This window comes from Heliangelus exortis, chromosome 17 (assembly GCF_036169615.1).
Source record: "Heliangelus exortis chromosome 17, bHelExo1.hap1, whole genome shotgun sequence".
Taxonomy (NCBI): Eukaryota; Metazoa; Chordata; class Aves; order Apodiformes; family Trochilidae; genus Heliangelus; species Heliangelus exortis.
In genome coordinates, this window is record NC_092438.1 from 9823920 (window position 1) to 9846992 (window position 23073).

Consider the following 23073-nt stretch of genomic DNA (forward strand, 5'->3'; position numbering starts at 1 on the left):
ATTTATTTATTTTAAAGTACAGTAAAAGCTTTTTGAGGGCCTTCATGTTTTCTCTGGCTCTGAACAAATGCCATCACCCAGCACAATCAGCAGCCTGATGGGAACACAGGATGCCAGTGCTGCTGAACCCTAAATCCTATCCCAACACAAAATGGGAAGGAGTGGGACAAGGAATCCAGGGAGCACATCACTGTATGTCAGAACCACCACAGGAGTGTCTAGAAGGAGGTGTGGTGTTTAATTTAACACCTCAATTGATAGGATAATGCAAGGAACAAACATAGGCAAGCAGAATACTAGGAAGTTTAGGCTGGTTGGGATCAGACAGAGATTCCCAAGAGCCTGCAGGTGGGAGGGAGAGATTTAGGGTGGCTTTTCCTAGGCTCCAAGCAAGTGCAGCTCTGTGCACACCCCCTGCAGAAAGAAGGGCTGGTAGCAGTCTGGCAAGCTGCAGCAGTCTGAGACAAAGAAGCTTTAGGAAAAAAAAAAAAAATCTCAGCCAAGCTCTGGAAGGCAGATTCACAGTCACGTTGTTCTCTTGCTCTGCTGAAATCAGGAAATTCAATTCCTGCTCCTACCTACACTCCTGCCAGATCTCTGGTATTGAAGACCTCTATTAACAGAGATGCTGCACTACGTTTTCCCATGCTTGTCACAGCTACAATCTGTATTAAGTTACTACAGCTTCCCTTACAGCTTTGTCCATGCTTTAGTTCTCCCTTGGCAGCTGCTGACAGCAGCCGTGAGAACGGACCCAACCCTGAACTCTGGACCTTGTGGGGTCTTCTTGGTGGGTCCATCTCAGCAAAGGGTCTTGCAGAGCCAAATCTGGGCACCAAAAAGACAGAAAGCTGGACCCAACAGCACCTCAGCTGCAAAACTAGGAATGAGTCCCAATAATCCCAATGCCTGCTACCAGCACACGCTCCCCACCACCTCCACTCCCCGGCACAGCGCTCGCAGCACTTCCAGCCAAAGCCCTCATCTGACAGGAGCTGTTTTTTCCCTAAAGCAACACCAGTTCTTTCCAAGCTGTGGTCAGATGTGACTCTGGGCTGATGTAGCCTTCCAGTGTGTTTTTTAGTTGCCTTGGGAAAGGAGGAAAAAAAAAAAAAAGAAAGAGCTGTGCTGTCTAAAACCAGGCAGCTTCCTCTGCCGGGGTGTTGTACTTCAACAGCAACCGAAATCAGGATGCGAATCATTCACAAAAATCCTTCCTTACTTACTGTGGGATCTGTCCAGAGAGAGCACTTTGCACAGTCCTGGCAGGGTGCCCCAGGTGAGCGGGGGTGCTGGCAGAAGTGGTCGTACCCATTAATGGCAGCCCTGCAGAGGTAGCACATCTGAGCCCCGCAGCGGCAAGACATGCGGTTGCAGCCCTCTGACTTGATGAGGCCAGTCCCACACTTGTGGCATTTTCTAATTCGGGCAGCTGTCATTTTCTCTTCTCTGCAATGCAAAAGGAGGGAGAGGAATTAGACAAGAGACGTGAGCAGCCACCTGTAAAATTCTTATTATGCTATCCCAGTGATGCTTTAACCCCCACCTTCACGGTGCATTTCTCCCCCCCCCTTCCCCTTTCCTCCTACGCCATCCCCGTGGTCTGCTGCTGTTCTGAGGAGGTCTGGGCTCAGCTCCACTTGGAGCCATCCCACAGCAACTGAAGTACAAATTAAAAGAAAGTCAATCACTGGCTGCGTGCTGCAGCTCCAATCCTGGTTTCCATGTGAGCCGAAACGCCGCAGCGCCAGGCTCCGGTTTGGGAGGAATTTCAAGCTGAACGTTGAAGGGGCAAAGGGCAGGTGGGATGCTTGATTTGGCTGGGGAGAAATACAGCCTGGGAGATAAAGTTCAGGAAAAGCAAACCCTTGGCTGTCATCTGCTAGCTGTGTTTGCCTGTTGCTCTGGCTACGAAGTTGCCATGACCATGGTTTTTTTTTCCCAACCCTGCCTTGCTACGCTCCAGATTTATTTGGTTTTTGCTGAATTTCAGTCAGGAACTGAAAAACAATCACAGCTTTCCCCACAGAGACTGGGCTTTCCCCCTTCTTTTAAGATTTCCTACATCCATTTTCCAGAAGTTATTGCTTTAGGTTTCAAGAGATGGGTTTGATTTTAACAAAGCACAACTGGGAATCCAGGACAAAACCCAGACCCTGTCCCCAAGAGGCATCCTGGCAGTGACACACACTCCAGTGCAAAGGCTCAGCTTGTGGCAATGCTGTTTTGGCACAGAAAGGGAGGAGAGCCTGGGTCATTTAATGAAAAGACTTCAGAATATAACTTGTCATCTGAAGGGCCAATTTGCTGACCACTGGAGATCAGGTTGCAATTTAATTCATAACCTCGAAGTGAAATCTGATGACAGAAGACTACAGAGAGTGTGTTTCCACTGTGACCTGCCAGCAGGGAATCATCTTCCTCAGCCAGCCATCTCCACCCAGCTACTTTAGTGGACCTGCAAAGTCAACATATGTTTGGGAGATGACAGGAAGGTATTTTTTGAGGATCACAGCAGCAAACCAGGCTACAGCACAGCCCCACAAACCGCTCCATCAGCACCACCAGAGGAGCTGGGAATGGGGAGGGGGGAAACTTCAGCTGCTTTGCAGCTCCCACACTGTTACACCTGGCCCAACCTGCACCCGGGTGTCTGGAGATAGGCTAAGAATAGAGAGGGGAAAAAAAAAAACAAAACAACAAAAAAACCCCCAACTTGAGTCTGACTTTCCTCTGAGCTGCAGCTGCTCTTCCCTCCGCTACTCAACAGGATGCTGCTGATGCAGAGGGTTTTTTTTTGGAAACCAAGCAAGGCAGGAAGTTTGGCCTGAACTCCAGCTGTGCTTCCCTTTCCTTATGCAGGGCTTCAAAAGGAAGCTTTGATTGTATCAGGCAGTAAGACTCATCCATCCATAGCAACATTACTGCTAAAGGTTTTGAAACCGATTTTTTTTTTCCTTATTAGGGCCACGACAACTCGTTCCTCCACCCTCTCACCCTGCTTTCCTACAGGGAAAGGAGTGGCAGAGAAAAAAAGTCATATTGAATCTGTAAAGATGTGGGTTTTTTCTGATTAAGGGACTGCGGGATGAGCAAGCAAGAGTCATTCAGCCTCCCAGTGATGGAGCTTTCCAGCTCTCCTCATGCCAGACAGACTCTAAATCAGAGAAGAAAAGATTGGGCAATATGGGCAAGTCCCATTTGACTGCACCAGACATCCAGCTCCATAGATGAACCTTCCCTTCTTTCCTAAAGGCATTTTACAAAAGCATTTTGTCTTGCACTGAAGCAAGGACAAAGATCAAACTTCAAAAGATTTTAGGGAAACATTCAAGATTTCCACTTAAGTACTTAAAAACGTGACTCCACTCTGTAACAATTCCTAGAAACTGGTTAGAAACAAGAGACAAGCTTTGGTAAGAAAACACATCCCCTCAAATGAAGGCAGAGAGCAGTAGCTGAGAGAACTGCTCATCTTCAACAGGCACCAGATTTTCAAAGGGTATTAACAAAGCCTCCATGCACTTCTTTGCCTCCGTGCAACATCTCCCTTCTCTCCTCTCAAGCAAAACTAATGGGGGTTTCTCACCTCTGAGAAGGACCAGGTGCCAGCCTGCCAGACACCAGGCTAGCCAGAGGAACAGGCTGGTCTGGTGACAACTCTCCCACGTTCTCAAATTACTAACTGGGTTTGCTGCCAAGTATCTTTCACAGAAAGAAATCCCATCCTGGGAGCCTTCTGACCTCTCAGCTTTGACGTCCTTAGGACCTCCCTGATGGAAGGTAACAACACCCAGCAGAACTTTAAGGTCTCTGCTAACAGGGTTGGGGGTGGGTGTGTGGTTTCTCACCCCCTTCCATCCCAGAGTGTATTGCCTGATTTATTGTCTTCACCAGGTTATTCATCCCCCCATTTTTACCTGGTTGTGGGGTTTACTTACATGGATGTCCTGTATTTGATGTCATCCTTCTCAGCCAGCTGCTCACAGGTGAGATTCATGTGCTCCTTCCACAGCCCCTGGCACTTCCGACACGTCTCCTGAGGAGGAGAACAAGAATTAAAGGAAGAGAAAAGCCAGCACACCACTAACAGCATCAGGAATTGAAAAAATTCCCATCTCCTCCCCCACCATGCTGCAGGTTTCAGCTGAGGATTGGGCTGGCAGTATGAGAGAGATCTGCTGGTCTGGAGACCAGAATAAATCCATCAATAATGTGAGCCAAGTGTTTCTCCAAGGCACAAGAACCCAGGTACAAAATGAGTCCCTAAATCCTAGTTCACCAAAACTCAAGGAACAGCTACCAGGTTCTCCAGTTACTTCCCTGATCAGACTACAGAGAAGAAAACATGGGGCTAAAGGACATCAAGTTCATCTGTTTCCTGACCAAAACCCTTTACCACCTCCATACAAAGGGCTTCTAGTTCAGCAAGCAATGGAAACCTTGCAGCTGCATCAAAAACTCTGCTTCATTGTACATACAAGTAAATCCATATTATGCTTTTTAAAACCTCACAAGAGAAAGTTAAAGCAGTTCATGTGAGTAAACAAATTAAAAAGGCAGGATATGGACAGAGGTCCATAAAAACAGCAATGGAACATGAACATATAGTTATAAATTTAACCAGAAAAGCTGAACTAAACTTAGAGCAAGAGACTAAAGTCTCCTGTTCTTGGAAACTCTTTAGCAAAGACTTTCTAAAGCTGAGGCTGGTGAAGCTGCTGGAACAGGAGAGCTGTGGAGGCACTATTGGCAAGGGAACTTGGACTACCACTGAGAATTAGAGTTGATTTTTTCAGTTGGCTAGCCAAAGAAAACATAATTTTGTTTTGGGTCAAACAAGAGATTTTTCCTTTAATTTGAGGAAGATTAAAAAACATCCAAATCAAACTTGGAACTAGTGAACGTTTCACATTCCAACTGTTTCATCTTCAGCATGGCTGAGGATCAGGCTTTTAAATCCAACTTTCTCCCCCTGGCAGGAAAACCCATACGGCTGCAAAGCATCCTCTTCACCAAAGAAAGTTCCAAAAGGGTCTTGCCCAGAGCTCTGGTCACACTAAGAGTGAAAGACAATGACTGGAGAGATAGCTCTTTTCTGATTGCATTGTCTTAATTTTATTTTAATGAGGAAATTGGTTCTATGAGATGTGGCAGAAGTAACTGCTTGAAGACACACGTAGGCAGCAATGCTCTTTTGATCGCAAATCAGACAAACAGGATGAAGACCAAAGCTTCCAAGGAAGCCACCCCTAGGAGAGGGTGCAAAACGTTGACTTGTTTGTATTTGTGCTTGCTGGGAGAGGTGTAACAGCTTGTGCTTTCATCTGGGAGAATTAAAGGCTCCTCGTCCTGGCTGGAAAGCTGGACATGTTTGCAGACTGCAGGGTAAGGGCTGTAGTACCAGGAGAGCCAAGTGTGTGGCTGTGTCCCAGAAGCTCAGCAAAGGATTTTGTGATCACTCACTTTGCAAATGCACCCTTTGGCAGGCAGACATTAGTTTGAAGGGGCAGTAAATGCCTCAGGGTTCCACTGATCCTCATGAATCATTCATTATATCCTGCATTTCCCTGCTAAAGCCGTTAAAACAGGCACCATTTTGTGTGCATTTGTTGGCAGGCCAGGTCTGGCTGTTACTGATGCTCACATAACTCCATGAGGACCCACTTTCCCCTTTTATTTTTGACACCCAGCCACATACCATCCCAAGATCAGAAGTGCTGTAAGTTGTTTTGTTTTTTAGGTTTGTGTTTTGGTTTGGGTTGTTTTTTGGTTTTTTTTTTCCATATATCAAGGGTTAAAAAGAGTCTTTGGAGCCCCGCCACACAGAACCTCTTTCACACACTGAGATTTAACAGCTTCTTGCCAGAAGGGCTGGCACACTTTCCAGCCAGGAACCTACTATTCCCAATTACTTAACTCCAGGAGCCTCCTTCACTGCCGAATTAGAAATTATGCCCTTCTGAAGCAGATGGTGCTGCTTCTAAGTCCACACCAAGCTGTCCCCTTTGCCTCTTGCTACCTTCACCACCATGGCTTTGTACTCTGCAGCTATTTAAAACCAACCCTCTCCCCTGAGAGAGCTGATATTTGCCAGCCAGTTGTCTCCTATACCCAGGAAAAAGGATTCCTGTGCTGGTGAGGAGAAAGAGGAGAGGCAAGGCACTGCAGGTTCCCAAATGCAGCATGATAAGAGGAGATATCTGGACCTTGGTGTTACTGCAACTGCTGCACAGCCAGTGCACAGCTGGGCACTTTTCTGGGATCCTTCTCAGGTTTGTTGGCCACAGGAAGCTGCAAATCCACGGGCAGTTCTTGCATTTTCCAATGCACAGGAGATGTCTCCAAAGCTTCCTAACTCTGCCTGTCACCTGGTGCTGCTTCTGAGCCAGCCACGTCCTCTCCAAAGCAGAGGCAGGGGAAAAATGGAGAATTCATGTGCCACGAGCAGAACCTGATGTGACTTCTCTCCTTGTTCTACCCAAGACAATGGAACATTGTTGGGCAGTTACAGGAACCCATGTTGGACCCCATTGCACAACAGCAAGGATGAAACCCAGAGTTCAGACAAAGACAACTACTCCAGCACCACAACTGAGGTCACAGATCTTGTCCAAGAAAAGAAATGAGACTTTTTAAAATTTTTACCATTCCTCAAATCCAACTCACTTGGTTGCTGAGGGTTTTGCACACCTCACGTCCTGACAATTCTGATCTTTATAATTTCCACAGGGGGTTCTTTTCTTTTCAGAACAGCTTTTTGTTTGATCAAGAAACACACTCTGCCATTTCCATATTAATTAACCTAAACACACCATAGCTGATAAGCTGATTTTTATTTTTTTTGCAACCAGCCTAGATTATTTCTATTGTAAGAGCAGCACTTGGCACCAAGACTGGCTACCACAATATAAGGTTGTGCCTAAACCCACAAAGAGGGGAAGAATCCTTCCCAGCCCTACTCCAAACCTAACAGCAAAGCAGCAAGGCAGTCCATCAAACCTAAAACCCAACTCCTCCTCCACTGGCAAACCCTGGACCACTCTTTTAGGGGTACATAATGTAGGAAAGCATGTTTTGTTTTAACAGCTTTCCAGTTTAATTAATGATTTTGATGGTGTGAATTCCCTGTGTTTCTCCTGCCTTTCCCCAGCCACAGGGGCAGGCACAGCTAATGCAGCTTTTGGAGTGAATGTGTTTGCAGAAGCCTTGGCATTAAGGAATGGCTCCAACCCAGGCACGGATGCAGATTGAGTATCTGCTGCCTGTTACATCTGCCCAAGCTTGGCAGGCAGCCTGGGACAGTCCATTAATGCTCCAGGCTGGGACAGCAGAGAGGAGGATGTGATGGAGAGGGTGTTTAATCACACACTGTAATCTCCTCACTGTACATCTGTTAGAGGTAGTGGCTCTGTTTCCTCTCCCTGGCCGCCAGGAAGCAGCCGGGATTAACACAAACATGTTTGGGTTCAGGAAGATCCCCTGTTCCCAGGGTCAGTGGTGTGGATATGCAGCTTTCTGTGCTCAGGGCCAGCCTGGCCAAGGGCTGCCAGTTTGCTTTTAGCATGGGCACTGCAATCCTTAAACATCCTTGTTAATTGTCCTGGCACCTAATGAAGGCAGAAGGGGATGTTTTACGGGAACCAACCACCTTCATCAGCACTTCTGGTTCTTGCAATGGATCCTACAGTTTTCAAACACAGCCTAATTTTTTTTTTTTCACTCCACCATCTACTAAAAATAACTCCCCAGGGTCCAGCCCACATACTGGGAGGGGGGAAAAATCCCAAATAATCAAACTTCTCCCTGCCAGTCTTTGCATTCTTCTGGCTACACTCAGGCTGTTGCACCCACTGCCAGCACTGTAGATGCACTCACTGCCTTCCCTGGTTTCAACCCAAACAAGTGCCACACGGACAGAAACATCAGATGATCCCCACAGATCACAAACTGCCTGCCCACACCATTCCTGAGTGCCTGCTTCTTCTGTAGGAGTTTACACGAAGCCATTTACTGATGGAACAAAACGCAAAGGGAGGAGGGGAAGCACAACTTAAACAACAACAGGCGAGGGACTGGGCTGTCATCACCACCCTCCAGCTCTCAGTGGTGGCTCTGAGCAGAGTCCAGTGCTTGCCTTAGCTTTCCATATGCTGGTTAATTAAATCCTTTGCTGCTGAGCTGTGCAACTCCCCCCACATCCCCTGGGGAAGGGGGAAGCTGCAGACTCCAGCAGTCTCTGCCCATTGCACACCCGGGATGTTTGCTGCTGAGCTCCTTGCTAGGAGTGAGGAGGAGGTAAAACATGTTGTGCATCCCCTTCAATGCTCGCTGGGACAGGGCCCTGGTGATTGATTCTCTGCTTCTTCCTGCTTTCAGACATACAATAGCACAAGCTAACTTCAACCAGGCCAAGTTTTACCCAAAAGCAGATGTGAATGCAACAGCCCTAGAACAGCACCTCAGGGTCAGTCCATACTGCGCTGGCTTAATTAAAGGGCTGCAATTCCCAGCTAGACAAGTTAATGGGAAAACAAAGAACCCCACAGTTTTCCTCCCCACAAAGTCTCCACTGTCCACAAAGCTGCACAAACCATAACTAAAAATGGATCAGAAGTAGCTAAATGAATACAACCTTTAAGCATGGATAAGCTCTCAGCAGCAAACTCCTTCGGGGCCGTTTCTGGGATTTCCTATATGTTAAGCTGGGATAAAGAGGCTATAAGACAGGACAAGACAATCCATTTTGGTGAATGATCCCTCTTCAGAGATGGGCTAACACCCAGCACAGTGAAGTGGGACCCCAACTCTGCAAATTCCCAACCACACCATACAGAGAACCTTCCTTCCAGTACCAACTGCTGCAGCAGCTCTCCGGTCCTGGAGCTGGTGGAATTGCAACACATATGGGTGAGATAGACAGCAAATAACAACCCCAAAAAACACAAAAGCAACGCTGTGTGGAGAAACAAACACCATGCCTCAGATAGCTGAGGGGACAAAGAGGAAAAGGCTGGGGGGACACGGGTGCTGAGCAGGGCTGTTCCCCAGCCAGCGCTGCCGCTCAGTGGCCACCGGCCACAGCACAGCTGTGGGGCAAGGAGGGAAAGGAGATGAGCAGCTGAGTGAAACTCAGCAAAAAAAAAAAAAAACCCAAACAAAGCCCTGAAGTGCCTCCTTAGCCCGGCTGTGATTTATTTTGGGAGTGGTGATGCTTCAGGGAAAAATAAAGGAAAGGCATAAACCTTGGAGTAGGCTGAAAAGAACACGCCAGGGTGTAAACGTGGAGACTCACAAGTGATGGAGAGTTAAAAGCTGGATAAGGAAAATCTGACTTTATATCCAACACTCATCAGGAGGGTTGGTTAAAGCTTTTGTGGCCTTATACTAAACCCCATTATCAAAAATGAAGACCCTAGCCACTGCCTCCCATTTTGCATGTTGTTAAATTGAGCAGATTTTACTCCCTCCCCACCTTTAAGACCCTGGAGATCCACAATGACTTTTTTGCTTCTAGAAACTCACTGGTGGGCTGGTTCCCAAGAGGTTTGGGTCATCTGAGTTAGAATCCAAGCACCAGAATCACATAGTAACTCCCCTCCACACCTGCCACACTCTCTCATAACTATATTTCAGAAGTTCCTGAAGTTCAGATCAAACCAAAGCAAGCTTTTCTCCCCCCCAGAGGCTGACTTTAAAAGGTCAGATCAGCTGATGGTTTGGGTGACGTGGTTAGAAACCTATAGAGCAAAAATATCTGCAGCTTAACACACAAAATGCTGCTCAGCACCAGTATGGTTGGTCAGAGGTAGAAACTGTGCTAGCACAAGAAATTGCTTCCTGATCTCATGCTCATCCACCAGAGTCTAACTGGAGCAAGAGAAGCAGCTCCTTCACCCAGAAGAATCATTGAAATTGAAGTTATTGAATATTTTTACAATGTGGGATGTTCTGAGAGAAGCCTTTGTGTTTCAAAGCTGCTTCCTCTCAAGCTCCAGAGATGTGTGGAAGATACATTAGAAGGGTTGGACCAGATGATCCTTGAGGTCCCTTCCAACCTGCCATTCTATGACCCTCTATCAGAAGTTGCCCGGAGCAGATCAGCTGCATAAATGGGCACTGGAGTATTTGCATCACACATTCACCATACCAGGATTCCTTCCCCAAAAGTAGATAATCATGTGTTTCTCATTAGGATAAACTTTTGGCCCTAAAATAACATTTTTTCAGATGCTAGTCCCCTGCTCTGAGCAGGCTGATGTGGCACACAGCACCTTTCCAGCTCAGCACACCAGGAAGGGGTGGACTGGCTTCATGACCTTACCTAGTGCTGGTCACCCATCTACCTGAGTCAGCCTGCAATGCAGGGAGAGGAAACCACCACTTGGTTGCTTTATAAAAGCAGATTAAACACTGAACCTATTGCTTCTTCATAGGACATGGTGACATTTAGTAGGGCAAGAGCAGGGGCAGTGACTGTGGAGCTGGTAAAAACAAAAGAGACCTTGGCAGAGGAACGGATTTAGATGTCAAGCCAAGCAACTTGATTTTTAAAGGATAATTCTGGAAGGTCACTCCAAAGGTTGCACCATCACCAAGAAGGTATCTTATTTGCAGAGGTGCCTGCTAACAATGCATTGTAAGACTGAGAGGAGACACAATTACACTGAAGTTAATTTTGAAACTTCCCTCTTACACCATCCCATGCTAAACAAATCTCCCCCAGCCCCCAGACACAAATCCCTACCCAGGGCTTTCAGTGCCAGGAACTGCAGAAAGCCTCTTCCAGACCTGCCCTCTTTTTTCTTGTGGTTCTCTCTCCCCCTGCTGTCTCTCAGGTTTTATTGTATTAGGAGAGGATCACACGAGGTACTTGGTTACAGATGTCCTTCTCCTCCATCAACAGTTGCGTGGAGACCCAGGTTTATGTAACACACCTACAGCCCCTTCTAATGAGTCTCTGCAATCTGGCAATTTGGATGGTAATTTAGCAGCATTAACTACTGTGTTTGCAGTTTAAAGCCTTTTTAACTGTATTCTCTACCTACAGCAGAATCAAATGCTTCAGGATGCTAGAACACCAGTAAGAGATGAGAAAAGGTGAACTGAGCAGAGCAGCTATGCTGGAAAAATAGCTTTAGTCTGGGTACAAATCCACTCCCAGAAACTGGGTGAGTACAGCTTGCTTTGCCAGGGAAATGAGAATCAAATGAGGGCAAACCCTCAAAAGTAAGATGCCTCTAGCTATCAACTGGCTACAGTCAAACAAAAAGATATAAAAAAATGTTGGGGAACTAGCAAGGATAGAGGAAAATGAAAGCAAAGTGGTACCTGGCCTCCTTGAAATCTCAGATAATTTGTTGTTTCAATGCCAGTGTGGTACAATTACCTCTTACCTGCTGCTCCCACAAGAGCTTTGTGCTTTGCAGCCACAGAGCACAAGAGCCCAGCAGCCAGCTTGGTATTTATAGCTCTAGTATTTAGGGCAGAGCCACTGCAAATGGCCCTCTGAACTGCTAACCTCCATCTTCCAAACTCACCAACGTGACACTGACTCATCTGCAGCTCATTTGCTCCTCTAAGAATAAGCTGGTGGTGAAACCAAAGCTGATGACCCCTACCAGCAGCCTGCTGAAACTTCCTGGCAAGAGAGAGAGCTGAGTGAGATTTTAAAAAGCCAAAACCACCAAGAAGTTCAGTGTGATGAAAGAGCTTACACCTGGGGCTCCAAGTGCAGACATGCAATGCATTTCCTCCCACACCACAAAGGCTACTGAGAGGCTTGTTCATCATCATCATCATCATCATCAAGCAGATATAAAGCAAGTGAGTACACACCAAGATAAAGCAAAGTACTGAAAACTAATCAGGGAAATAGATGGGGTGGCAACTCACCTATTCCTCTTTCAGGATGACAAATCAGATGACATTTCCATTCCCTCCTGCACCTAAAGCACCCACGAGCCCAGCCTGGGTTTCTTTTTGCTGCAGAGGTGGCAAAGAAGCCTCAAAACTGCCACTGGGGGTGGTTTGCCAAGCCCTGCCAGGGCTGTTTAGCCCCACAGCTTTGGCAGATGCCATCCCAGGGCTGCAGGGAGGGAGGACACTGGGAAGGAAATGCAGTGAGAAAAGTGATGTCCAAAACCATTGAGCAGAGGCTGCAGCAATCAAAAGTGTCTCCTACACCTTGCTACAGGGGAAAACATCAGCTTCAGCCCCTGCCAGGTTACATCCCCAGCATCACATGAATGAATTGGGTTATTCTGCAGGCAGGATTGGATCAGCCTAGAGGTTTTGGAATAAGAGGGGAACGTCCAACACACACCCCACAAACCCACTGGCAAGGAGCATGACAGTGATCTGAGGCCATTGCTCCAAGTCCTTGCTTAGCCCCAGCACAGTCTAATCTTGACCAAAGCTGATCAGCAGCCTTAACTCCTGAGAGAGGACAGCAGCTTAATGACAGTGGTGGCTGCAATATCCTGCCAAACAAGGGTAAGCTCAGGGCATATTTGTCTTTTAATTAGAGAAGTTGTTTAATCTGTAATTTTATATCAGTTTAAGTCATGCAGTCCCTTGCAATTACCCTACTTTTTTTTTTTTTTTTTTTTAATTTTTTAAATAGTCACAGAAAAATGTTGGGGCTTGGAAACGCTTTGGAATAAAAGGATGACCTTGGACCTGCAGACACCAAAGCCAAACTGAATTAGCAATTCCAAGGGGATCCTCCTCTCCACCTGCATCACCTCCAAAAAGAAAGCTGGTATTCCAGCAAGACAGGCTGGCTTCCACACAGTCATGTGAGATGAAGCCAGGAAAATGAGACCAAAACCATCTCCTCAACCCCTGACACATTTGTGAGGTCCCAGTGCAGACTGTCACCTATCACGACAGAATCAAGACAGGAAGAGCAAGCTGCAACCCTCAGAGTTGTGAAATCCCCAGACAAGCAGTTCCCTTTCTGTCATGCTTACAAACACATAGAGAGACTGGTTCCCCTCCTCCCCTCCCCAGCTTCTGTGAAGCACCCAACAAATTTAATGAAGAGCACTCTTCAGCAATGTGCATGGCATGACTTGTCCCACAGACCAGAGATGGTGCAAGTCTGCTTTCTGTAAATCCCCCCAAAATAAAAAAGCTCAAGCCCCCTCATCTCCAGGGATGTGTTTGAGACCCAGAAGTTGTTCCTGCCACAACCCAAGCACAACAAAACAAACTGGAATATTTCACATTGTGTGGCTGACCTCATTCCATCTCAATGGGAGAATCCTGGCTGGTCAGGAGAAGAAAAGCCATCCTACCACCCCAGGTCACTGAGGAATGCTGCTCCTGTTGCAAGGCAGGGCTCCACTGGTCACCTTTACTGCATGCAGACCATCTCCCTCCTTCTTCAATCCATACAGTAAGAAAAAATTCAAAAGAATTCCAAGCAAGAAGTGCTTTGGCATGGTTGAATGTAGGCAAGGATTAAAGTGGATGCTCTGAGTGTTACTTTATCAAAGAGTGGATTATTAAGTTATGCTATACATGCAGTTCCTCCAAAAGGATCAAGTGTGATACCCTCAGAGGGGCACAAACAACAGACAAAAATGCCAAGTGGGGGATACAGAAAGATGAAATCAACAATTTTGGCAGCACAAGTGAAATATTTAGAAACCAGGCTGGTTTCAGCCATTTCCCCAGCCCCAGAGCAGCTTACTGCTCCTGTTCTCACTTTTCCGGGACCTCTATTGTAAAGACAAGGAGAGGAAGGAAGAAAAAAAACTTGTGATCACAAACACACCATCCTTACAACAGAGCTGAAGAATATGCGGATGCTACCAAAAACCATTTCCAAAGTGCTGCCCCAAGACAGGGGAAGTGTTCAGCTCCTACTGACCAGTCAGTAACCCTGGGAAAGCCTTTCCACATCAGCAAACCCTGCTGCCCTTCCTGCAGTCAAGCACCAAGGAATGAAGGTCTTCAAAACATTTTTCTCCCAAAGACAAGCCCCAAATGTACAGCAGCAGCTGGGAGGGGGGATTTAGCCAGAGGCAGCTGGGATTAAACACGAGGTCCAGAATGTATTGAGATGGTTGTGTGAGCCCATGTCCACTGCTCTCACTTTCAATGTCCAACTCATCTGTTCAAAGGTGCAAGTAGGGAGTTAACATCCAACTGGGCCAGGGTAGGAATGGTCTTTCAGGTGCCTGCTAGAGAAAAGCATGGGGAAGCCCAAAAATTAACTATTTTGGTTAGGTCAGCAGATATTGGAAGCCAAGGAAGCCCATGGACAGTCCCAGGAACATCATAACAGACTCTCCTGTCTGCAGGTTTTTTTTTTTTCCCCCCTCTTAATTTCAGAACTTAAGTGCTGCAGAAGAACTGCAACTAAAGTGGCAGCCAACAGGTTTTGCAGGGAAGAAACACGAGCTGTAGCACTTAAAAATGGAGCAGTTTAACCCACTGCCAAACAATCCATTTGCATTAATGTCATGAAACAGGATATGAAGCACTTTATAGCAAGAAACAGGAGATTCACTTTATTAGAAAAACACTTTTAAGGTTCAAATTCATCAAGCCATTTGCAGCCACCGATGATTTGTAAAAGACATTACTGGCTGATAAAGTTGGTTTTTGGCTTACCAACACCATCAGCAATTACCACCCAGAGGGACATTACCTGTTCTCAGCTAATGAGTGAAGCCAGTGCCAAGTGTCAGGCACAAAAACCATAAAGTGCTATGGAAAATGGTTCTTTAGGGTCCTGGAAGCAAACTATAGAAACATCCTCAGGAGGCCATGAAGGACTGAAGGGGATTGTCAAAAAGAAGTGGCTATTGTCTTCCTAGGTTTATCCAGATTCAATCAGAGTTATCTAGACTCAATCAGACTACCTGAAAACCATCCTGGATTTGGAGCAGATCAACCTCTCCCCATGCAACTGAGTCACAAACCCTAATTGCTGTCTTAAGCAATTAAGACTGGAAACCTAAGGCACCCCTCAAGCAAACAAAAGCAGCACCTCCGGGTAGATGTTGTAACTTTGGTTTATTTTGGTCTAGAATTTGCTATGTTGCAAATCTCATCCCCACCCCTTCAGAGCTGGTAAGACCAGCCCCTTCCCCCTGCCCCACTTCTCACTTCCACTTCTGACCTAGGGTTTTATTGCAAAGGGAAATCAGCATTATTGGCCAAAAAAGGAAAAGCCCCATCTGTCACATTTCTGCAGAGAGGACTCGAACAGGAGGAACTTCAGTGACTTCCTTAAAACGCCGGAAACACCAAATGTCAACCACTGTCCATCCCCTAAGGATTAAAGGTTTTTTTTTTCCTGCTTCTGCCAGGGATGCACATAGGCCACGACACCAGACTGCAGAGGAGCAGAGATGTCTGATTTTAAAGGAAGACAAAAGGTGAAAGAAATCAAAAAAGATGGCAGCAAACAGGTTGAGCTGGGGGGCTCTGCCTTGGGCTCCTCTCTGTGGTCCAGGAAGCCTCTGTCAGAGCCATTTCACTGGGTGCCCCAATACACTCCTTTCCATGCCAACCAAGTTGTGCATCTGCTGGAAAATGATGCTCAACAAGCTGTGAATTTCATTTAAATCAGGAAGGCATTTGCCCTTTCAGTTGTAGCCTGTTTATGTCTGCTTAACAAACCTTTATGTTTCTTTCATCAAATACTGTTCAGAGTTCCTGAGCTTAAATGCAAACATGTTCAATCCAAAAATAAGAATATCCAGAAGAAAATATTTTCAGGAACAGTAACTTTAAGCTATTTTTTAAATGAAAAAGTATTCTCTTACTTTTACACCATTAAGCACAGCCATACTAAAACCCACTTACACAAAGATGAAGGACAAATAACCCTGCACTTTAAATTGCTTGCTGGCTGCCAGCAGCACCCTACACCTTGCATTTCAGATGCATCAACAACAAAAGCTGAGACAATTTCTGACAATTTCATTTTTTGTTTGGTGCTAGTTTCACTTTCAGTATGACATAAACCAATGCAGCACTATTGGGTGGAAACCATGAAAGTGATTATGACTCTGGAAGTAAAAATGAACCCCAGGTTCAGGTTGCAAAGTCTCATTAAAGGAGATGATGTCTGCACAACAGCATTTGGGGAGAAAAGTCAGTGTGATGCTTTAAGGGGACATTATGATCCCAAGACATCATCAACTCGAGATTTTTTTTGGGGGGGAGGAAGGAGGAGTTGCTATTACTGAGGAAACTACTTTATACTAAGGAGGCATTTTAGAGCAAGTCAAAGAATCACTACTTTGTGCTCACAGCAACTCCAAGTCTCTTCCCTACTCTTGTTCCTACTTACACCATGGGTGGATCCCTTTTCCCCAGCACCAGATACTCAAACCAGAAGACTTCCAGCAAAAAGGAATGCAGACAACACTAAAGGATCTGTGTCCTTCCCCTTTATACAGAAGGAAACATTGCTCTGTCCCACACCACACCTTAGGACAAGCTGCTTCACCTTGGGCATCTCCCAAATGTCTCCAATTGCTCTCCAGCCAAAGCCCCACCAGCAGATCACCCAAGATCACTTCCAGAATTTCTCTTGAATTTCATTTAGCCTTGTTCAGGTGCATAAACCTAAACCTTGGTAACACAAATGCTATAAATGAGTTCCTTCGGGAACTGGTTTGGTGGGACAGGTTGGATGCTGCCTGGCAGCCAGAGCAAGAAGCTATTGGGAACCTCAACCCTCTGCCCCATTTTTTAATACATGAACACTACTATTTGACTTTCCTGGAGTGCAAACAGGACATACTATGACAGCAAACCCACAAAAAAATCCTCTTTCTGGTGAAGTTCCAATCTGGAACCCCTCCCTTAGAAAATCAGCTTCTCAGAACAAACCTGAAAAGCACCCTGTCTTATAGGAGAGTCTCATTACAGGACAGACCAACAGAAAAAAGTTACCTTCCCTGAGACACAATAAAACACCAAAATTAAAGACAGATCAGATAGACAGCAGGCAGCTTCAGGCTGCAAGGTTTCTTTATGTGTATTGTTGGAAACACATTCTTCTCATAACAGATCTTCACTACCCACTAAGTGTTTGGCCACTTGTGGGTCCCACTGCTAAACCTGAATCTGATTTCCCTTTGTAAGCAAGCCAGGAGGCTGTGTGAGCCCCTCCAACAATTTCCAAAGATAATTTATTTGATGAAGTAAAAGCCTCTGTGTTCTTAAAAAGAAGAGAAAGAAAGCCCAGGTACAACACCTCATTTTACTGTTTCCCGATGCAAAACCTCACAAAACTTTTTTGACATGAGGCTGCTAAAAATAACTCATCCTTAAAAAGTCCTGTTATTTTTATACAGTCACAAGAACCACTGGATTGCTTCTAATTATCCCATCCTTCCTTGGAATTTCTATTTGTGCTTAACAAGACCCAACAGGCTGTGACACCAGTGCAATCATCACACATCTTGAATTACAAGCAACTGGATAAGTTTAGTTTCTCCTTGTGAACAGTTTTGGGAGAACAACAGCTAAAAAAACCCAACTCCATTTTACTGTGTTCTTTGGAGCCTATGTTAAAAAGGGACAAGCCAGATGAAAGTAGAAACAAGTCACAGAACCATGAATGGCTTGGGTTGGAAGGGACTTTAAAGACCATCCAGTTCCAACTCCCCTGCATGGGCAGGGACACCTCCCACTAGGTCAAGTTGCTCAAAGAATCTTCCACTGATCCTCCACTGGCCATGCTGGAAAACAAAACCCTCCTCTAACACAGACTCACAACAGGATTAAAAATGTTCCACCTAAACAGGATAAACGAGGAGGTTCCTAAAAAGCCTCTAGAGCAGGATTAGGTCTGTTGGACTTCACTATCTTTCTTGTAAATACATCCTTCTGGCTTCCAGGGGACATTTACTTTCCCCTAGACAGTGGGAACACACAGGAATCTGCTTGAGGCACAACAGAAATATAAATAGTTGGCCATCTGCACTGCCCTGAGTGTAGCAGCCTGGCAGCTGGCACATGGAATCAGCATGGTCCCTCTCTCCAGTATCTCCCATGGTGCAAGTCAGCAGTCAGCTATTACTGGAACTCATTACTGCACATCCAAACATTTGCATGGAAAACTTGCTGGACACTTACTCATAGGATGCTTGGCTCCTGCATGATCTTGTTAATGCTCCCTCAACACCCCAAGGGGAAGAACATTTCCAGCATCAGCATCTCCAGCCCCACATGTTCCTCACAAGCTGCATCTACTTGAAGCTGGAATTCACACCATATTTCAGCTGCTATTATTTTACACCACTTTAAATTTTTTTTTTTTTTTTTTTGCTTGCTTTGAAAAACGTGATGCTTTTATCTGAAGAGTCATCCCTTGCAATCTGCATTGTCATGGCAACACAACTCCCTCCCTGCCCCAAAACCCCAGCCCTGAGGCTCATTGTGCTCAGTGCCAGACAGGCAGCACCCTGCATACAGATGCACAGAGCCTCTCTGAGTGGTCTCGGGCCTCCTCTCCCTGCAGCTGTCCTGACAAAGCTCCTGCTTTGGGGTAGAGTTGCAAAAAGAGAAGGGAAATCTGACTGAGCCAATTTCTCTGTTTGGACAAGCAAATAGGCTTTATTTGCACAGGGAATTTTTGTAGGACGCACAACTATTTTGGTTAAAATGAAGAGATTGGGTTCGTGACCAGTCTAAGCGACAGCAGGAAAATAAAATAATGTTTAGAGCAGGTGTAAAGAGGGTTTTGCTAAGGCAGCTTGGACCTACTGGTAAAGGAAAAGCAAGCACCACAAAGGAGCTTCCTCAAGAACAGGACTCTGGAGCCCTCTTATGGCAGTTTGTGCTCAGCTTCCTGGGAGCAAAATCCATGGCATCTGCTTAGAGAAGGATGCAGTGCTGCTGGGATAGGGTGGGAAAGAGCATCCTCTGCCTGGGCCTGAACTTTGACAACACAGAAATTAAACCCCTCACATTTCCAGCTCCTTGACTGCTCCTGATGAGTGTGCAAGGACTGGACAACCCCCCAGGGTTAAAGGAGGTGACAGAAAACAGTGAGATCAGCCTCCTCCAAAGCTCAAGTGCTACTTCTGCAATAGAAACATGAGACAATTATTATTAAATCCACTGCTCCAACGCTAACAATTGCTCTGTAGGGGTTTCAGGCTGCCCAGTGCCATGCAGAAAGGTCAGACTGGTTTCATACCAACCTTTTCTTGACTTCTCCAGGCCAGTGAAGGCTGAGAAAGCAGCAACAAGGAGGAGGCTTGCTGCTAGGAATGAAGAGCACAGCTGCTGGGCTGTGAAGGGGTTACAAAGACTCAACAGCAGGGAAATATTTATGGAGGGAAGATGCTGAGCTGTGCATGTTTCCCAGGCTGAAGATGGTTTTAATTTACCTCTTGCAAAGGCTGTGATTATTTGCTGCTGGTTTTTGTTGAAAGCAACTATTTCAGGCTCACTCGCTCCCTCTGGTGTCACAGCCCTGCAGCTGGTTCAGAATAAAACCCAAGCCACACAAACTGCAAGGAATCCTGGTGTTTTTTTTTGGTTTTTTTTTTTTTTTTTTTTTTTTTTGTTTGTTTGTTTGTTTGTTTTTTTTTTTTTTCCCCTCTCTAGGAAAGAGGGAGCAATATTTATCAGCATTAGTGATTACCAGGCACAAAGCATTCTTTGCCACATTAACAATATTACAAATACCTCCTAAAGTTTAGGACTACAGCTGGAAAGAATCTGCTCCTCTTTTTCCAGCTCCCCTGGTCTCTAACTTCAGAAGAACTGCAGCATCCACCACACTCCTCACCAGGTTTTCCTCCCAGTGGTTCTGGTTCTGGCTGGGTTCAGTGCTGACATGTTGCCATTAGAATCTTAGTTTAAACCTTTTTATGAGCACAGGGTTTTAAAACTAGGAAAGTACCCTCCCCATTAGCTAGACTGGAGTCTGGCACACTTGTACTCTGGGGGAGGAGGCTGTAACCTCATTAGTTCTCTCCTGTCACTCCCCAATCTCCAGAAACCTGCACAGCCTCACAGACAAGAAGGAATCAATCTTAACTGTGATTAAAACCATCACCTCCCAAACAAAACCACCTACCCCAGCATTTATTAGATGCCACCTTGCTGTGCAGCTCTTCTGCTTTTCTTCCAGCTTCAAGCTGCTCCTCCTCTGCTTTGCCTTTGTTTCTTCTTTCTCTCATCACTGCGTATGATGCTGCTACAGCACCCAGGGCAACCAAGATCCTTCTCCCTCCTTTTCAAGCTGCAGCTGCTTCTCTGCCCATGCCCACCTTGGGGGATGCTACACATGGAGATGCTCAGCCCCTTTGTTCCCCCTGCACCCTCACTGCCACCACAGCACCATCCATCACCTGCCCCACATCTCTTCTCCAGCCTGGCAGAATCCCTTCTTATCCCACAAGGTTGCCAAGCTCTCTTCATAAAGCATCTACCCCACTTGTCATTCTCAGGTTGATACATACCTTGGAGGGAACCATAAATATTTGCCTGGATTTTCTGTTAATCTTGCTCTGACACAGCTATTAGGATTACTGGAGTGTGGGTTGATAAGCAATAGGGTGGAGTGCTGGAGTGTTTCAGGAGATGACAAGAACATCTCACTGTATTTTACTGATGCAGATGCCTTGGTGACCTGCACTAATCCACTTTGGAAAATTACTATGAGAGAGTAAAGAATCTTAAAATATGAAGTGGGAGGTGGTGGACTGCAAGGAGGAGTTCATTTCCAGACCAACTTTTTCTAAATGTATGCATAAACATCTGGATTCAGTGCTAAGTGGAGAGTCACAAACACACAAAGGGAAGGACCCACAGCAGGAACCTTCCCATGTCTTCACATCCATGTTCAGAAGCAAAAGAAATCAAGGAAATTTGGTTTACAGCATAACCTTTCTCTCAGTATATATGGACAGGAATAACCTTCAAAGTGGAACAAGAGCTACTTAAACTGCTGTGGTGAAATAAAGGTTTCTGTGCAGAATTTAGACTAAAAGTGGGAGTTTTAGGGCACAGTGATTACCTACAGCCCTCTTTATACACACCTTTTACTCCTCAATATCAAGATGGTGTTGGTTTTATCCACCAGCAAAATGACCCAGGGTGGTGTCCATCCAGACCTCTGCTGTTTTCAGCAGGGCAGGCACATTCCTCATGGGTCAGGGGCTTTCTGCACTTCATCTAGGGGCTCTCTATGATTTTTTGTTTTTTTTTTCTTCTTTGAGTTTGTACAGTGGCCTTTGTCATCACCCATGTTCCAAGGTTGTCTCTCCCCTGGTAGTGCCAATTAAGAAAGCAGAGGATCCCCCAGGAGAGCATCACCTATTGAATCCTGGCTACTGCTTCTTGCAGATCTTCAGCTCCTTGGCTGTCAGCCAGACACCTCTGTTCACACCTAGTTTGGCTTAGCCTGGACAATCCAGCTGAAGCACAGCTTGAAATGGTGGGGCTCCAGGTTGTAATGATGTTAAAGCAACAGACTTCAACCCAGAATGAAGCCCAAAGTGACCATTAAAGTAAGTATTCCTACAGAAGTGTTTAACTTCCCTGTAAAAAAAAAATTCCATTCACAACCAGAATCTAAAATCTCTCAGCTTCCTCCTCAATCAAGATATACAGCTTGACCCAAAAGCTCCAGGCTGATTCAAAGCACAGGATTTCAACCAGCTTTGCCTTTTAGACTTTTAATACTATCTTAGCATTATCTATTACATTTAAATGGTACATGAATCTCTGAAGTTGGTCTGGAAATGTCTCTAAAGAACATTTACAGACTCATCAAGTGATCTCATAACATTTCTCTTTAAAAGGTGGCTTTAACATCTGGCTGTAAGGCAGGATTTTTAAACCTCAGAGAATACTTTTACACTTCTTTCTAATGGTCTTCTAGCTTCCTGTCATTCTTCACTAAGAATCAGAAAAAAAAATGGTTGGATGTCACTAATGCCATGATATAAAGAGAATCAGATCTTTCTCTGATTCTATGTGCCCCAGCATGAGAGTCCAAGGACTACAGCAGCTTTCCTGGTAATTTAATTGCTTGCTTTTTGATGTATGGTACTTCAGAGGAACTGTCCAGCCCGAATTTGAAGGCTGGCATCTACCATCAGGCCCAGAGAAAGCAGCAAGCAGGCTCACTGATACTCCAGGCATAAACCAGAGAGAGGCACTCTGAGCAGAAAGCAGCCTGGAATAATCACACACACACCAAATCATGGGAATTTTGCATCTTCCTGACAAGCAGTTGTAATAAGTCCATGTGGGAGACAGGTCAGAGAACCTCAGCCTGTCTGGGCACAGCTGTGGAGTTGCACAACTCATTACATACAAGAACAGTCCCCTCAATGCACTGAGTAAATACCTCTCAGTTTTATGGAGCCAGATCAGCCAAGCCAGCCTTTCCCCCACACTTTCCAATTCCCCAGCACCGTGGGGCTTCTCAAGGTTGGGGCTGTTTATCCAGTCTCACAGGCAATGAAAAAAAAAAAAAAAAAAAAGAAAAAATGGGAGAAAGGGAGGAGAGGAGCAGCAGAGGAGGGTGTATGTGCAGGCACACCCCCCACACACACTATTTTGCAGGTACTTTCTGGGCACTGGAGATAACAGACACCCATTTCTATCAAAAAGAGCTGAAGAATAATCCTCCCTTTCAAAATAACAATAATTGATTGGTGTCTCAGCCATGGCAACTTGCTACACATAACGGGATGCAGGGGCAGGATAACATGGCTCTTATTCAGCAGCTACTCAATTCCCATTTAACTTGCAGAGCTCACAGGAGGGAGCAGAAAAGCCAACAGCTACAGCTAATGCACAGCAGCTTTTGCCTGATCAGGTCATCTCTTTCCTCCCCCTGGCTCTGCTCACAGCTGGACTTTCAGGCTGCTCCTCACAGGGACAGAGATTTGAGCCAAGCACAATTTGGGGAAGCACGTAGGCTTCTTCCACACAAGCTTGTCACTCATTTTCCTCTGCTCTGAGTCTCCCACATAAAGGCTGAGAGGAATAAAAACGTGGAGCATAAACCCATTTACCTGCTTATGGAGGTAAAGCACGAGGAAGGCAATTGCAAAGACCTAAGGGTTTGAA

General features: G+C 45.7%; 1 protein-coding gene across 3 annotated transcripts in view; it reads right to left on the minus strand.

The window, feature by feature from the left end:
- The window catches only part of RNF216 (ring finger protein 216), an 80088-nt gene that overhangs the window by 10944 nt on the left and 46071 nt on the right, over positions 1–23073 (minus strand). For all 3 annotated transcript variants that reach the window (XM_071760953.1, XM_071760954.1, XM_071760955.1), the window contains 2 exons: positions 3942–4039; positions 1227–1449 (listed from right to left, as the gene is read on the minus strand). In XM_071760953.1, coding sequence (XP_071617054.1) covers positions 1227–1449; positions 3942–4039 — 321 coding nt within the window. The remainder of the gene's footprint in view (positions 1–1226; positions 1450–3941; positions 4040–23073) is intronic.